Source organism: Gallinula chloropus (assembly GCF_964237585.1).
Source record: "Gallinula chloropus genome assembly, chromosome: 2".
Taxonomy (NCBI): Eukaryota; Metazoa; Chordata; class Aves; order Gruiformes; family Rallidae; genus Gallinula; species Gallinula chloropus.
In genome coordinates this window covers 43,303,599-43,320,608 of record NC_140086.1, presented here as the reverse complement: position 1 = coordinate 43,320,608, position 17,010 = coordinate 43,303,599, and the positions used below count along the sequence as shown (strand labels likewise).

Below are 17,010 nucleotides of genomic sequence, written 5' to 3'. Positions count from 1 at the left end.
TTACCAACAGTCATTTACACACAAGAGCTACAAACACAAGGATTATAAACACAATGAGTATTGCAAGATCTGAAATAAAGAGGGTATTTTAATGCTTGGCTTTTTTTTGGCTAAATACTTTCAAAGGTACAATCTCTGAAAAATTATTTCAATCCAATTCCACAAAGTTGTGTTTACCAAGAAGTGTTCTTTCCGGCTTAGAGCCATTTTTAAAAGCAGACAGATTACTTTAGGCAGCTGTTTCCAGTTGAAACAAATGCCTTTTTCCTGTGTACAAAGTAGTTATGTAAAAATATAGGTCTTTTCTGAAGTTTAAAAAAAAATAATCAGTATTCTAAAACATTATCAGGAGCTTCTTTGCTAAGTTCAGTATTCATCATCAGCTTTCTCTACTATTTCAACTGCTTTGCTAAACAGGCACCCCAGCATTCACAGGCCATGGTAGTCAACTAATGCTGACCAGCACCTTGTGAGAGGTACAGCTCAGCAGTCCCCCATTTAAAACCACAATTAATTAGACATTAAATGCTAACATTCCACTTGCTTAAATTAATACAAGGCAAAGGTTCTTAAAACTGACTGTTTCTCCTTAAGTATCTAGCATCTTCAGGCTATTTTATTTGCTCTTTCTTGGTATTTTTCCTACAGTGATTATAGAATCTCTAAGCTTATAAATGATAAGCTAGCAAACCAGAAATGCCTTGGTTATATAAATACATAGGCCCCAGTCCTGCAGCTAATTTTCACAAACTAAAAAATAGAAAAACCTGAGGCATTTCTTACTTTCTGATTTTTTTTTTTCTGGACCTCTAGTACTCCCAGTGCAGGTAAACAGCACCAAAACACTGGAGCAGCTTTGGCGGCAAGTATCAGTATTTGTTAAGATGCAAACACAAGTGTTTAGAGTAGGTAGATCTCGTGTAGAGATTCTCTCTGGGAGAGAGAATTTCTTAATCTACATGGACATAATGACAAAGTTTCTCCGTTAACAACATTTGGCAAACCTCTTCATTAGGTGATACTAGCCACACTCCTCCTGTTGCAGAAAAATCTGTTCCTTACTCAGTAATTTTGCCTAAAAGGTAAAAATATACACTGAAAACCACCTGTTAAGATAAAGAGGTAAGAGGCAAACCTAAGTCCAACAAGCAAGAAGTTCAGGAAAGAAAAGCAAAAGGCTGCCACGCACAATCAGTTTCACAGAGCTGAGACCAAGATATGGAGCAACTGTTCAGCAGCGCAGTGAGGTACCACAAATTCTTGAGAAGAGAAGACTAAGGGGGGATCTAATTAATGTCTGTAAGTATCTTAAGCATGGAATGCAGGGGGAATCAGCCAGCCCCTTTTCAGTGGTCTGTGGAGACAGGACAAGGGGCAATGGCTGCAAGTTGTAACACAGGAAGTTCCGCACCAACATGCGGAAGAACTTTTTCACAGTGAGGGTGACAGAGCCCTGGGACAGGCGGCCCAGGGAGGTGGTGGAGTCTCCATCTCTGGAGATATTCAAAACCTGTCTGGACACCTATCTGTGCAATATGAGCTAGGGAGCCTGCTTTGGCAGGGGGGTTGGACCCGATGATCTCTCGAGGTCCCTTCCAACCCCTACAATTCTGTAAAAAAAAAAAAAAATAATTCATGGTACATGAAAGATTGTATTACACCTATGAAATGGAATTTGTAGGATCATTGAAAAGTTTGGGTTGGAACGAGCCTTTAAAGGCCATCGAGTCCAACCCTCTGCAATGAGCAATGAATGTACTGAACAAAAATGCGGTGCATTTGCTGGAAGTAGGCATAAGAAAAGTTTCATAGCTGTGATATTTCCTGTATTTAAAATTATAAAAACCTTTTTATAGTAAAAGCACGTTTAAAGCCAGCACTTACCTAAGATAACTATTTTCTTTTTTAAAGGAAAAGTTGAAAATGTAAAGTTCATTTAAATTATACCATCAACTTCAAAGGACTAACTGATTGTTTCCCAAATTAGTTGTAAACTCAAGTCCTTTAGCGAAGAAAAGTCACAGAAACAAGCAGGGGGGTTGGTCAAAATGACCTTGGGAGGTCCCTTCAAACCTCAACATTTGGAGTCTGACACCACTTGAGTGTGACAACACTGAACTCTCCTCTTAGCCAGCCAGTGTTTGGAGTCTGGGGAGTAGACTTTCCCATACTCCTAGGTATTGTATGCAGATGTCACTATGAGCAAGCGTTACTCCAGCCAGTGCTATAGGAAGTAACTATCACTGCTTTAAGACTGCAGAATGGCTTATAAAGCCATCTAAAGACAACCATGACCTTAAAATGCAGCACAGAGATAGCTCATGGAAGGCCAATAGCCAAATGTACTTGAAAGAGCAATAGGTCTTGCCTGGTGAATGCTTTTGTTTCTAAAATTATCAATTTGGCATTAAGAAATAATTCCCTGCATTACCACTTATTTAATGAAAAAACAACAGGAATGAATAAGCATCATGATGTGCTACTCAAGTCTTGCTGTGACTGTTTATAACCAGTCTGTCTTCTAGCTAAAACCCCACGAAACTAGAAAGGATGACAACATTAGGACACTAATAGGAGAAAACCTGAGCTGCAAAAAGACACAGAGTAGGTTTGCTTGGCAGAGGCCAGACTTTCCAGTCCTGCTACGCAACGTATGTAATGGCATCTATATTTAGGGAAAGTGTATATATGTAAGTGTAAACGGGCCGTACTCATTGACCATCTCAAGACTCAAAAGAACCACAGCTGAATTATAAACAGCACAACCTCCTGACTTGAGACCTACTGCAGAGCCGTGCAAAAAGCCATGTGCTTCCCAGGGTATTCAAACGGGGACAGCCTTCCAAGAACACTAGGGAAGAAGAAAAAAATAGAAATCCCTTTTAAATTATAACACCCCTGTGTTAAGTCTGTAGGATAACATTTGCTTTCAATCAGCTTTCCCTACCATTCACGTTCCTTTCTGCCATACCGTTCCCTTTGGCCAGAGCCAGACTCACGGAATAAACACATCAGCAGTGGCACATGAGGCTTTTTTAGTAATCGGGAAGTTTCCAACATCCAGCTGCACAGGAGAATTAAGAGGAACCTCAGATTAAACTTAATCCCCTGACTACCCTCTATCCCTTCTGAACATGCTCCTTACCCAAATTACATAGCCATAGACTAAGTTTTATTATGAAGCAAGACGAAGCACATAGGTGGTGCATTGCAAGCATAGTTTCAGGAACTAGTAAGGCTGTGACATACAAAAAATATGTAAACTACATTTTTTTTTCAACGCTGTTCAGAATCATTACTGAGTATGTTGGGAGTTTGTTTGACAGCATTTCCATTTTGGATATACATAAAGATTATAAAATGAAACACATGACAAATATTCCTAAAAACCAAAGCCATTGCTGGTTATTTATATTTTAAAAATATGATGTCACGTAACAATAACAGATACATCCTGGTATACTTTTAAGTGGCAGATATCAGCAGGGAAGGACTTTTTCTTCCCTCATGGTTTGCATTACAGTATTTCATTTTAATGGATCTATTTAGGTGCTTCACAAGTTCACTTTCATATATTGCTCACGTGTTTCTGAGTTATACAAATGTCAGTCAGGCCTTTGTCTAGCTTAAGCTAGAAATCAAGACAACTGTCACATCATCATAAGTCATCACTGCTACTGTCCACATATAAGCTCAAGTGTGTGTGTGTGTATATATATATATATATATATATATTAACCTGGGCAGCAATAAACTGAAACTAGAAAGCTTAGATTTCTGTTTTGGGGTTTTTTCAAAGATGAAGGAATTACCTTTTAACTCTCAGCACGTAGTTTTGTACTCACTTCACTTCTGTGCTCCAGACACCATCCCAGAGCCTGCCAGAAGCTTCACAGTATGTCATACACACAGAGTAATGAGACACACCGCCCTTGGTGCTTAATGAGATTTATTTTTTGCATGCCCAAAAAGGGGAGCCACTTGTTGCCGCATGGTCCTATAGGGCCATCATAAGATGGGGTTTTGTCCAACTCAGAACTTAACCAACACATCCTTTCCTCTGTGAAGAAAATTCTGGGATACCTTTTGCTTGTCTTTGGAATCAGGGCATCTTACGTGGTAGCTTTGGATTGCCCACTGCTACACAGATCCATGGCTGCTACTCAGGGAATAACTGTCCTCCCATTTACTGATTTAACTATGAAAATCTTTTTAAAAAAAGTTAATACCTTACAATAAGGACTCTATCACATAACTCTGAAAACAGCAGTGATCTACGTTCCTATTCAAGTGTCTATAGAATTCTTTGCTTTAACACAGTAAGCATACAAGTTTTAGGAACCATTAGTTTGATTCAAATTGTATCATCAGTCCAAAGCATTAGTTTTCTGAAAACTCCATGCCTCAGCTTGGCCTGGGGGCTTCCTGGAGATTTAGTCCCTGAAGGACAAACAATATTCAAAGCAGTAGAGAGGTTATCTGAGGCTGGGAAATGTTGTCAGAGGAGCAAAAGCCTTCTAAACTGCCTGTTAAAAGGAACAAATTGTGCTTCACATGCGATTACACCACTTGTGACTCAGCTGACTCAAGGAATGAGACTGCATGCAAACTGCAGACTAAACCAAATTCCCATTTAATTGAAGTACAAAAATTAAGTTATAATAAAAATACTGCAGCGTGATCCCCTTTCCCCTCCAATCTGTTCTACAGATCTATATTTACGTATTTGACGCTGGGTGTTCTCAGCTATGGCAATGCTGTTCCTGAAGGACAAGGCACATTTTTTGGTAAGTAACTGCAAAAAGTCAGTACATCAGCCAGGAATTTTAACGATGAGGTAAGAATGCAACTTGACGAAATGACATTCTGTTTACCAGAGATCAACTGTCTTAGATTTATTTCATCACAGGTGTGATACAATTGCAAGCCCGTGCATTTCATAAGAGTCTGAACTTAAAACTGTTATGGAACAAAATTTTAAATAAAGCATATACAGAAGTTTCTGGGTATTCAAGTGGACTGGTTAGTCTGGAGGAATATTATTTGCAACATATGGGCAGAAGCATTGACATTTTCACATGACAATTTCTCGTTTCCTCCTCCACTCCACACCTTCTGAAGATAAATCATAGTTGAGTAACTCAACAGATTAAGTACTAGACATAGGCTCAGAGCGGAATCCAGAATTTCCCTTTCCTTTGTCTACAAATTTATGGTACATCTTTTTATACTGTTATTAAAAAATAAAATAGGCTACATTTTAAAAGTGTAGCCAGTATAACTGTTGTGAAAAATGTCATTTATCAGTTCAGTTTGCTGGCAACATTAATATCTGTCTGCTTAAACTCTTTAACATTACAAGGTAATTCTTATAACTCCTCAACGCTGTTGAATATTAATGCCTCTCAGAAAAGTTAGGTACTTCTATGTAATGAAACTGCTGAAGGAATCAAAGAAAGCCTGCAACAGATTAACAACAGGAAGCAAATACCATAGATAGTATTTAGAAGGCACACAAATACTTCAAACACATACAGTTTCAAATCTTTATTGTTTTAAAATTCTACATGTCTTTTACAATTACAATAATTTGTTACTTAAATGACTCTCGTATGGTTAATGTACAATGAGTTTTTTCCTGAAACTCAACCATGAAATACAATTTCATCAATATGATTTTTCTAAATAGATTAATACGAGATTTCTGTTTTGCTGGGAAGAACAAGTGCTTCAACTTGGAACAAACAGCACAGGTGTCCTTCCCTTCAGAACCTGCGATCAATCCATCGAAAGTGCTTTTGAAGATTGCAGATCTAACCGACCGATTCTCAAAATCGGTCTATCAAATTACAAGGTTTTCTTTTTTTTTTTTAAAACATTAAAGAGCATTTTCATGTAATGAAACAAGTTGCAGTAGTTATTTTTATTCATCTACTGAGGCAAACTCATGTTGAAGAAAAATTATATGATTATCTGCATGCAATGAACACTCCTCTTTAAATAGTTGATGAATTTTACACATATAAAGAATCTGTTAAAGAGTGCAAGTACTTTGATAATGATTTCACAAAAGGACGTATGCTGGTAATAATGGCAACTAACATTTAACATCTAAATACAAGCTAATGTATATTTAACAGGCAATTAACATGGCTCACAAACCATGTTCCATGTGGCTGCCCTTTGAGAAAATGAACTCATTTGGTCCACACTCCTAAAGTTACCTGGGTAAAAAATTGGAACAGTTAGGGCCAGAGTTTTTGATGAAATTCTTTTTTTCTAAAATGTGACCTGTTAAAAAGTAAAAGCAGTACATCAATGACGTATCTTGTCACATGACCTCAGTATAAAAAGATGGCCTGGTATTTGGAGCGATGAACGAGCACTGAAGGACAAGTCAAAAAAGAATGGAGACAGAACAAACTAAAATTTTGTTGTGTTATACTTTCTTGTTCCATGGTACTGCTTTCACTCTGTAGAATTTTGTACCCAAAGGAACTTTGAATCTGTTTTGTGCCTACAAAAAAAACAAACAAGCAACAAATTATATTAGAAATATGGGATTATTCCTCTGGCTTTTATTTTCAAGTAGAAATGGATTTCCCCCTCAAAATATTGAGCCTTTTGGAGCCTGCTTGTTTACTCTTTCCCCCCACCCCCAAAGTTCCCCTTCTCTTGCTATTAACTGACTGAAAACCAGATTAGGAGTGGCAGAACTGTTTTATCACACTTATTATGCAGAAAACACTTTTCACAGTTTTTACAAGCATTAAAATTTATTTTCTTTGCTATTACTTTTATCAGAGGACTTTCCATTCCTATTTCCTTACCTTTTTTGCCTGGCAATATTCTTTTTCCATCACTTTTCCTAGCACCCAAGGTCTCCTAGATGCACCTGAAGCTAATGAGATAATATATTATTTCGCATAATCAGCTCCAGGTTACAGTATATTACAGATTATTTGCTAAAATTATTTCATTGAAATCACAAATTCTTAAAAAAAAATCTAAAGCAAACTAACAAAAACTAAATAATTTCAGATTTCAAGAGACTTTTAAGTTGTTTTAAAAATTGGCTTTTGTTTTTCTCTAATGTCAACCAAAACTGACAGCAATTTAATGATTCCAAATTATTCCAGTCAACTCAGCTTGGCATTTTGGTCTTATATAAAGGTGAGAATTTCCTAAAGTATTTCAAAGGATAGAAAATCTTCTACTCAGCTATTACTATTGCCCTTACTGAAACATTTTATTATTTCTCTGTATTGTTCATGGAAATCAGTTACCCATAAATAATAATTCTAAAGCCCCAGAAGTCTACTCGTTTTGGCTGCAGTCTGAGAGTACCCGATATCATTTGGAAAGGAGGAAAGTGAAAAGCCTCAATGATAAACTGAGGGATCAGAAGAGCAGCAGTGGGCACAAGCCCACTTGCAGCTTGCATCCGTTTCCGAACCCTAGAGAAATGCCTATTTGTCTGGTATTACAAGAAATTACATCCATTTTACTAGATATGCTCTCTTGTAATTATCACTAAGCACAGCATGAAGAAAACATCAAATCTTACAGAAGGAACACCTCACTCATGCTCTGCATAATACTCAAATCAAGGCTTTTGTAAGCATGACTATTTATGAGAACCTGTGTCTAGTGACTCGAACATGAGTCATTCAAGAACCAGAGTTTGAAGTTTTACTCTTACTCCTCAACGAATTGCAGTGTTATCACAGCATTCTAAGTGCTCTTAGAATCCTGGCTTGTGTCAAACAGTGTGACCAGCAGGACAGGGGAAAGGACCTTACCCCCTGGACTCAGTGCTTGTAAGGCTTCACCTTGAGTGCTGTGTTCAGTTTTGGGCCCCACACTACAGGACAGACATTGAGGTGCTGGAGTGTGTCCAGAGAAGGGCAACAAAGCTGGTGAATGGTCTATAGCACAAGTCTTATGAGGAGCATCTGAGGAAACTAGAGTGGTTTGGTGTGAAAAAAGGAGCCTGAGAGGAGACATTATTGCTCTCTACAGCCCCCTGAAAGGAGGTAGTAGCCAGGCAAGGTGCCAGCTCTTCTCCCAAGTAATAAGAGATAGGACAAGAGGAAATGGCCTCAAGTTGGGGAGATTTAGACTGGATATTAGGAAAGCTTCTTCACCAGAAGGGTTGTCAATCATTGGAACAGGCTGCCCAGGGAAGCAGCTGAGTCACCATCCCTGAAAGTATGAAAGATGTATATGTGGGGATTAGGGACATGGTGAATCATAGGACTTGATGATTGTAAAGGTCTCTTCCAACCAAAATGATTCTATGATTTAGATGCAAGATTTTGGCAGCCCTTACAACAGTAATTTGCAGTACCTAGTTCCAACATCAATTTTAAGTTATCACAAACACCACCAGTGTTCTGGGTTTATTTTTCCCCACTTCCCTGATGCAGAAATAGAACCAAGACAAGGTTTCCTGAAGTACTGAGCTAGAGACAGATGTGTTCCTAAAGCAAATAGTAAGTCTTCATGTTTGTTTTATGTGCAGTTCTCTCAAATTTCAGATGAACTCTAGTTAGCAAGCGGTAAGGAACAAAGCAAGCCAGGTCCATAGGAAAACAGGTCAGTGGATTTGGCACCAACTGACATGTGTTTTACCTTATATATGTAAAAAACAGTAATAAAATCAATCATATTTCAGTTATGTACATGCTACTATTGGCATAGTTCAGAAAGTATTACTTCTGAGTCTGTAATGTTTGGGAGAACACATGTGGCATAGCCGTCAGCAGTCTCAGAATTCAGTTGGAGCCTGCTGGTCTTCTACAAACCATGCGGTAATTTCAGAGCTATTATCCTTTCATCATAACTGAAATCTACAGGGAGTCTGCTCATTGAGGGTAAGTTGACAGCTTCTGACATGCAAGAACATACAGAAAATTTTACTGATAAGCTAGACATAAAACAATTTCCTTTGGATGGATGGTTCCACAATGAAGTTGGGTGTACAGGTAAGTTTGCAAAAAGTGTTATGTGTGACAGTTGAAAGACATTTATATGCACCTATTTCGTGTAGCACAGAGTTTAGTGCAAAGCACTGTTATTTTTCCTCACTTAAAAAAGCTTAGAACTAAGTTTAACTAAGTTTACCTATCTGCCAAAACCAACCAAAAAATAACATGAAAATTAAGGAAGCAAAAACAGCAAACGTGCTATCAACCTGAACATACCGAAACTTCTCTGAAAACTTATAAGCCCACTAAACACCTTTTAAACTGTGAGTGGGGGGGGAAAAAAAATCAACAAAAAACAGTGCTTGCAAACCACTATATACTGTGCTCTAAGTTTTGTTATTTCAGACAAGTATTTGGGTTCATAAATTCCAATAACTTTGTGCTTTGTGGAAGATGAGCTACAAAGAGAGCAAATTTTATCCAAAGGTAATTGTCAAAAAACATGCTAAAATCAGGTATTAAAAATAAGAACTGAGCACGCAGTTTTGAAAGAAATGTTCAGTTAAACCGGCCTAAGTCCCACACAATTATATATTATTATTCTTCAAGCTACTACATAGTAAGCAGCCTGATGGAAATGCTTTTCCCATGTTATCAAACCCTGCGTGTACAAAATTGGCTTTTTTTGTTTACTGCCTACTTTGAAGATACAGATATTTTCACTATTTTTCCAAGATATTAACATCTACATAATTTTTTAATTTAAAACATTCTGCCTTGGAAAATTTTTTGGATCAAAATAAACAGCAGAAGCGACAAAGATTGTTGACAGCTATCTATACTACATGTTTCTCATACTTCTCACATAAATAGTTGTAAAATTGCTTACTGTTAGAAAGTTTAGAGTATTATTTGTAGGAGGAGATAATAACTGGAATTAATCTGACACTTACCACACTCACCTGGTTTGAGATCCAGTGCAGCAAGAGATTCTGAGTGCAAGAAATACAAGGTTGGACTAACAGTAAACAACACATAGTTGTCATGTCTTTCATCCAAGATAATGAGAACCAAATCGCCAACCTGAAAACTGGGGAGAAAAAAAAAAAAGATACTTAAAAACTACATTAATTTCATCACCATGTTCCCAAGTATTGCAGAGATTGAGACCTCACTCAACAGCAGGACAGACATTTCTATTTGTTACTCAAGTCAGTAAGACACTACCTTTTAAAAAAGACTGTTTTGAAATGTTATTCTATGCACATCACCTCAAATTTTTTTTTTAAAGAACTTAATGGCTTTACTTTAAAATACAAGCAGAAGTACTTGAAATACTAGAATTTAAATATTATTTTTATTCACCAATACTGATGGTAATAATCATTATACTGGTGTTTACAAACACTCCTTTTGTGTTTTAAGTTCCAGCCAATTTAAACAGAGAAAATGCATCAAAACATTTACCTAGCTATTCAATCCTAAAGTTTTAAGCACACGGGACAAAGAAGGGATGAAATGTACATCTTTTATCAAGAAGGGGGATGGCATTTGTTTTCCCCAGTCACCATTATACATGATGGAGCCCTGCTTCCCTGGGGTGGCTGAATAACTACCTGCCCATGGGAAGTGGTGAATCAATTCCTTGGTTTACTTGCACTTGCTCCTTTTGCTTTACCTATCTCAACCCAGTTTGCTCATATTTACTTTTCCAATTCTATCCCTGATCCCTCTGGGGGAGGGTGATCGAGCAGCTGTATAGTGTTTGGATGCAGGCTCAGGTTAAAGCACATGAAGTACTCAGAGTGAACAAGATTCCTTCTTAGCATGATTTCAGAAAAGCTAAAGGTAAACAAAAATAATCTAAAAGAAAACTCTGTGAGGATTCTATAAATCCCATAAGGTATTACCCTTATGAACCGTGTCAAGGAAAAAACTGAATTAAAAGAATTCAAAAAAACGGGTAACACACAGAATTCAGAAAGGCCTTCCCACTCACCTCCCCACTCTCCCCCCCCCAAAAAAAAAGATTAGAATGGTTAGAATATTTGATTCATACCCAAACGGGAATGGTTCAATGTAACAGCTAAATTAGAGATTACCTATACACCTCTTCATCACAGAGCAAGAACAGAGTAGTTGTTACACTAACTACATACCTAGTATTGAAGGTATATCCATCTGTTTATATGGAAAAAAATAATCACATGTACTTACTCTCTAATTGCTATTTTTTCAGAATGTCTTGAGGATACTGATGACATGCTCTGGGACATCTATAAAAAACAGAGTTATAAAGCGTTGGCAAGCTACAACAAAATGTACATTGCAGGTTACAATATGATTAAGATAAACAGAACCATAGAATCATAGAATGTTCTGGGTTGGAAATTGTATGATCCTTGGTGTCCCTTCCAACCCCGCTGCCACAGGCAGGGACACCAACCTCCAGGCCTGGATCTACACAAGGTTGCCTAAGGCCCCATCCAACCTGGCCCTGAACACCTCCAGGGATGGGGCAACCACCACCTCTCTGGGCAGCCTGTTCCAGCACCTCACCACTCTCTCTGTAAAAAAATTCCCCCTAATATCTAATCTAAACCTTCCCTCCTTTAGCTTTAGTCCATTTCCCCTTGTCCCGCCATTGTCTACCCTTTTAAAAAGTTGATTCCCCTCCTGTTTATAAGCTCCCTTCAGGTCCTGGAAGGCTGCAATGAGCTCCCCCCAACAAGGATAAAGGTGTCGATGAAAGGAGAAGAATTCATGGTATAGGAATCAAAGGAACTTGGTCACTGTATTCTTTTTCTTCCCATGGGCATTAGCTACTATTTGTAGTAGTGAATTACTGTTTAAGACTATGTCTGTTTGTATTTCCATTTGCTAGGCAGAATTAAAATTTCACACCTTACAGAAGTGACATATGTGGTTTTCCAAAAACAGTCTCTAAATTATTGCTAACACTCCTAATTGTGTGTTACTGAGTGTTCAGACATATGGACTTTCTTGTAAACTGGCCTTCAGTGCTCAGGTAAAAAACTGAGCCATGGTGCCACTGAAGTGAGCGCCCCCTGTCCCAAGCCTGGGTTGATCACTGGGGTTGGACTCGATCTCTCGAGGTCCCTTCCAACCCCTATGATTCTATGGATGGTCCATGTTTCTTGGAAAAAGGTCTTTCTCTACAGTCCCATGAATCTTTTCCATGAGAAGACTCCTGAGGTATCTCTGAAAGGTTCCCTATTTGTCACTTGTTTCAACATTTAAAACATTTTGAAAATGAAGACACATTTTTAGATTTGTGCAAACTTAACATGTGAGCTATACTTATTTTATTCATGAGACTTAGAACATGCACTGCACAAATACTTACCAGTCTTTGATTCAATCTCTTATTTTCCTCTTCTTTCAACTGCAGTGTCTGAAAGAAAGTCTTATCTGATTAACTAATAACTTCATGTAGTATAAACATGTAAAAAAAGCTTAGCAATTACTGCAGTGCTACAAAACCTACTGTTTAGCTTTGCTTATCTCCATGCTGAATATTCTCCTTAACTTTGAAAAACTTTTCACTGATAGAGCAGCAAAATAAATGTAATATATTACTATTTTGTAACTTCTAACCATGACAAATCCTTTGTAAGCAGATGACAAAATAAAGCATTTAAGGGGTCCTAGTGAGAAACATCCAGCCACTTGAACCAAGCAGTACTGCAATCCATTAACAGAAAACACTCATGTTCTCTAAATCTCCACAGATTTTAGTCTAAATGATCCTAGAAAGCTGAAAGCTAGATAACTTTTTTTTCAAAAGTTATCTCTGAAAAGGCAATAAAAAGGCAACTGGAATGGAGATAGATACGACTGGACAACTTAATTTTTTCAGATTCCAGTAACTTTTAAGGTTATGTATTTGGGAAAAGGGGGTGTGTGTGTATGTGTGTGAAGCATAAACTTAGAATTCTAGCCTGTAGGACCATGACAGTTTTTTCACAAAATTGTCATTTTAAGCACATTCATAACAAGTGTCATTTCAAATTTACAGAAGCAATACTGTCAAGGCTGTAATGCACTCCAGGCAGAATGAAAGTTATCTAAGTAACAGCAGCCCAAAAGAAGAAATTACCTGTTTCCAAAAGAAACAAGTAAACCAATCTTATTTCCTGTCCCACTGCTTTAGATGCCTTAACCTGAAAACGTAATCAGAACTTTTTTTGCTATGGTATTGATCCCTAGATCAATGACCTGTTACTCCTAAGACGAAATTTTACACTCAACTCACTCATACTGAAGTCTACATAAGCAGAATAAATAAACTTTAAGCTAGGCCAAATATAATATTAATACTTATTTTGCAGTACTGCTGTACTGACCCAAAATAAGTACAATGGAAAACCATTTCCTGGAGTAGTATTTATAAGCAGATAGTATATTGCATAAGAGTAACCACAGCACATCTTCATACATATGTATAAATGCTTAGTTGTAATGCTTAACCACACAATCTACTCACTCTTTCTAGCAACATTATCCTCTGCTTTTCTTCAGACATATGGATATTTTCACTACAAGAAAGAAGAAAATTGTTAAGTTAGAAATGAATTCTTTTTTCACAACCAAAAATTATCGTTCCCACCTCCTCATCTTCACTCACTGAAGACTGCCATGTATTTGCTAGCACACAGGGAACAGCACAGAAAGATACTGTAAGAATCAGTATTGACATTTCTGGCAGGTTTGGGGGGATATTTTTTTTTTTCCATGTTTAAACATAAGGAACTTCCTTGTTGCAACAAGCCGGTGAATTTTCAGTTGCTGATTAGTTCATAAAGATAGATGGGGCTATTTCTACATACTATGCATTGTTTTCAACACATCAGGATGAAAGATACAGCTCCAAATTCTTTGAAAGTTAACCCCTAATGCTCTGGTTCAGCTCTATGATGCTGTATTTTCCTAATCTGTGCTCCGGGACTCCAGTGGAGAGACACTAATGTAACTTCTTAATTGTCTCCACATGTGACATAGGGGAACACTGGGGCATGACAGTATTAACATCCTAATAAGAACATTTTAAATAACAGAGAAAAATTCCTAATACAGTTAAAATATATTTTTGAAGGCAGATTAACAATGAAACAATATATTCTGTAGTCCAAACTGATTTGGTTGGGGGAAAAATGGACAAGTTTTTTTGACATGTAGTCCATTCATCTAGCCTGACAAAATATGATATAAACCCAAGCAAAACACTGAGTAGAATTAACACTTCAATTAAGCCATGCTAATCATGACTTTATTTCAGTTAAAAGGCTGTTTAGCTCTTATGCAGTAGGAGAGGCCAAGAGAAACCTGCAATAATTTCTGCCTATTTATTACATGACTTTGAGTACAATGAGCCAAAATATTTTGTTCATAGAACGGTTTAGGTTGGAAGGGGCCTCAAATCCATCTAGTTCCAACCCCCCTGCCATGGGCAGGGACACCCTCTGCTAGACCAGGTTGCACAAAGCCCCATCCAACCTGGCCTTGAACACTGCTACAAAGAACATTTCTCATGAATCAGTAAAAATATACTAAGTTCTGGACTATTCCAGTCTTCTCTTTGCTTCTGCTAGAGCAGAATACCTTGGACAAAATGTCTTCATGTTTTTTTCCTGAATACCCTTCCTGAAATTTGAAGGGATTTTCATACTGCACAGAGTATTGTAATAGTTGAGTATCTTCTAGTAACGAGTCCACTTAATGCACTCGTACCATATCCTATTTATTTTGTCTTAGTCTAGTCAGAAAGCACTGGTAACAAAAATTCTCTTCTGAAATAAGTATGTTTTAAGTACATTTAACTACATTTGTTAAGAGAAATCTATGAAAATTGTATAAAACTTCACATACATCATCATCAGAAGACCTTCAGTTGGAACAGTCTTTGCTATTAAAAAACCTTAACAAAATCAGTTTGGGTCTGTTTTAAGAATCAAGGCTCTGAACTTGATGTATATTTTCATGGAACTCAGTATTGAAAAAAAAGAAGATACATTCATAGCAGGCTGGATTTCTGACAAATACCAACAGGACAGCTTAATACCAGTCTGAACTAAAGTTCAGAAGACTTCATAGTAACGTAGTGAGAGCAGATCAGTGTTTATTAGCTTTAAAGATAGACTCTTAGTAGACAAGGTATTACAGGCCAATACCAAAGTGCATTGCTATTGTAGGGCAGCCAAAATAGAGAATATAGTGAAGATGATGACTGCAACAAAACTCCATTAAGTTGCTTCTCATCCAACCCAAAGCATTCTATGATTCTCTGATCTATATAATCACCTCTGGGTGTCAAGCATAGCTTCAGACATCTATAATGTTATTTGAATCTGTTTTCAATACAGACTATTAACAGATCCAAACAAAAAAGAACCAATTTTAATTGAAAAGCTTAGTTTGAAGTAAGTTGCTTGTCCTGGCCGATTTCCTCAAGTAAGGGTTTAAACCATTACTACTTTCTCATATGTCAGCAGTACACCACAGCTGACAGTACTGGATTCAGAGGTTTTGCAAACAAAGGGATGCTGAATACCTGTCCTTCTCTCACATAATATAAATCATCAATCCATCACAGTCATCAACCTGAGTCCCATTACTTATTTGGAATCTTAAGGATTCAGCCTAATTTCTATCAAGCAGAGTTATCACCCCTTGCCCTTTATCGAGGCATGTTATCATGCTATCTTATTGCAGCCACCTCCACCAACAGGAGAAAAGGGGTTGGTAGGTTGTTTTTTTAAATGAGAGTCATCACAGTTCATAAGATAAGCCAGTAACATGCAGCCACCCAGTCCATCCTACACCACTATTTCAATTGTTCTCCCATTTTACTTGTATTTCTTATATTTAGGTCTATTTTTTCATCTCATAATTGAGGGGCCAAGTTTCACCTTTAAGTCACATACTTTGAAGTCATCAAAACACACATTTCTGATGACTTTGACACCACAATCACACACATACATTTAAAGGATTATTTTTAACAAGAACAGAGGCAGGAACATTAAACATGCTCACTTCTACTTCACAACACCCAACAGAGCATGCTTTGTTTATTTCTACTACAATGCCCCATACTTACTGCACAGCCATCATACTGGTTTCCATTGTAGAATCCATTCTCCCTTCAGATGCAATGTCAGAAGCCAATCTATCTGTGTCAGTGGGAATATCAGGTGCACAGGCTCCACAAGGTTCTGAAGCTGCTGCTGAGTAGGCTGATGGAGAAAAATTACTACTTCTGAGTTTACTAACTTCTTCTTCAAGCTTTTTCTTCTCTTCAAGCAGGCGAGCTCGATCTTCAGAAAGCGTTTCAATCAAATCTAGGACACAAATATTCAAATAAACAGCAGCACTAAGGATCAAAACCAATCTGTAGTGAACGGATTTACCCTATTAGAAAAGATGAAAACTTTTTCAGAACTTTGCTTACCCTTATCTTTTTCTTGCTGTAGTGTTAACATTTTCAATTTGTCACTAAGATCATTAATTATATTTTCTTTTTTCATTTTCTCTCTTGCCAGAACAGTGTTAAAGTTGGTCTGAAAATAAAAAGTATTACTGAAGAAACGTACTGTATAACAAGATAAAGAGATATAACATATTTCAGTTTCCTAAATTATACTTAAACAAGGAATTAAAACTTGTTTACACGTTACACTGATGAGGAGACAAAATGGTTCTCTAACAGTTTTTAAGAAGTTTTCATCCTTCTGGTTCCTATAAGCCCAACATACACATGTATTATAATTATAAAGAATGTAATTAAAAATAACAGTGAGTGAATTAGGGTTTTTTTTCTTAAATAGGGGTTTATATTCCAGTTAATGTGCGACAGTTCCGTGTTTCATATTAAAATCAGTTACTTTAAGGACTAAAATGGTTATTGAGCCAAAGCTGCCCTTTACCAAGATATGCTATATGTCATAAAAATGAAATATCATTAAACTAGAGTATACCTGAATCTGAATTAAAAATGTGAAGCTGTGAGTTAATTCCTTGGCGTTAATAAATGAGTGCAATATCGCTTTTGCTTCTGCGT

The 17,010-nt window shown here is 37.2% G+C and overlaps 1 protein-coding gene across 2 annotated transcripts in view; it reads right to left on the bottom strand.

The window, feature by feature from the left end:
• Nucleotides 1–5,166: 5,166 nt before the first annotated feature.
• The window catches only part of RB1CC1 (RB1 inducible coiled-coil 1), a gene marked incomplete at its 5' end in the record, with an annotated part of 57,689 nt that continues 45,845 nt past the window's right edge, over nt 5,167–17,010 (bottom strand). The window contains 8 exons of one of the 2 annotated variants that reach the window (XM_084279910.1): nt 5,167–6,517; nt 6,831–6,901; nt 9,884–10,020; nt 11,148–11,206; nt 12,298–12,345; nt 13,438–13,489; nt 16,051–16,291; nt 16,402–16,510. In XM_084279910.1, the coding sequence (XP_084136036.1) occupies nt 6,440–6,517; nt 6,831–6,901; nt 9,884–10,020; nt 11,148–11,206; nt 12,298–12,345; nt 13,438–13,489; nt 16,051–16,291; nt 16,402–16,510 (795 nt within the window). In that variant the 3' untranslated portion in view covers nt 5,167–6,439. The remainder of the gene's footprint in view (nt 6,518–6,830; nt 6,902–9,883; nt 10,021–11,147; nt 11,207–12,297; nt 12,346–13,437; nt 13,490–16,050; nt 16,292–16,401; nt 16,511–17,010) is intronic. The other variant, XM_084279911.1, reaches the window with a different exon arrangement.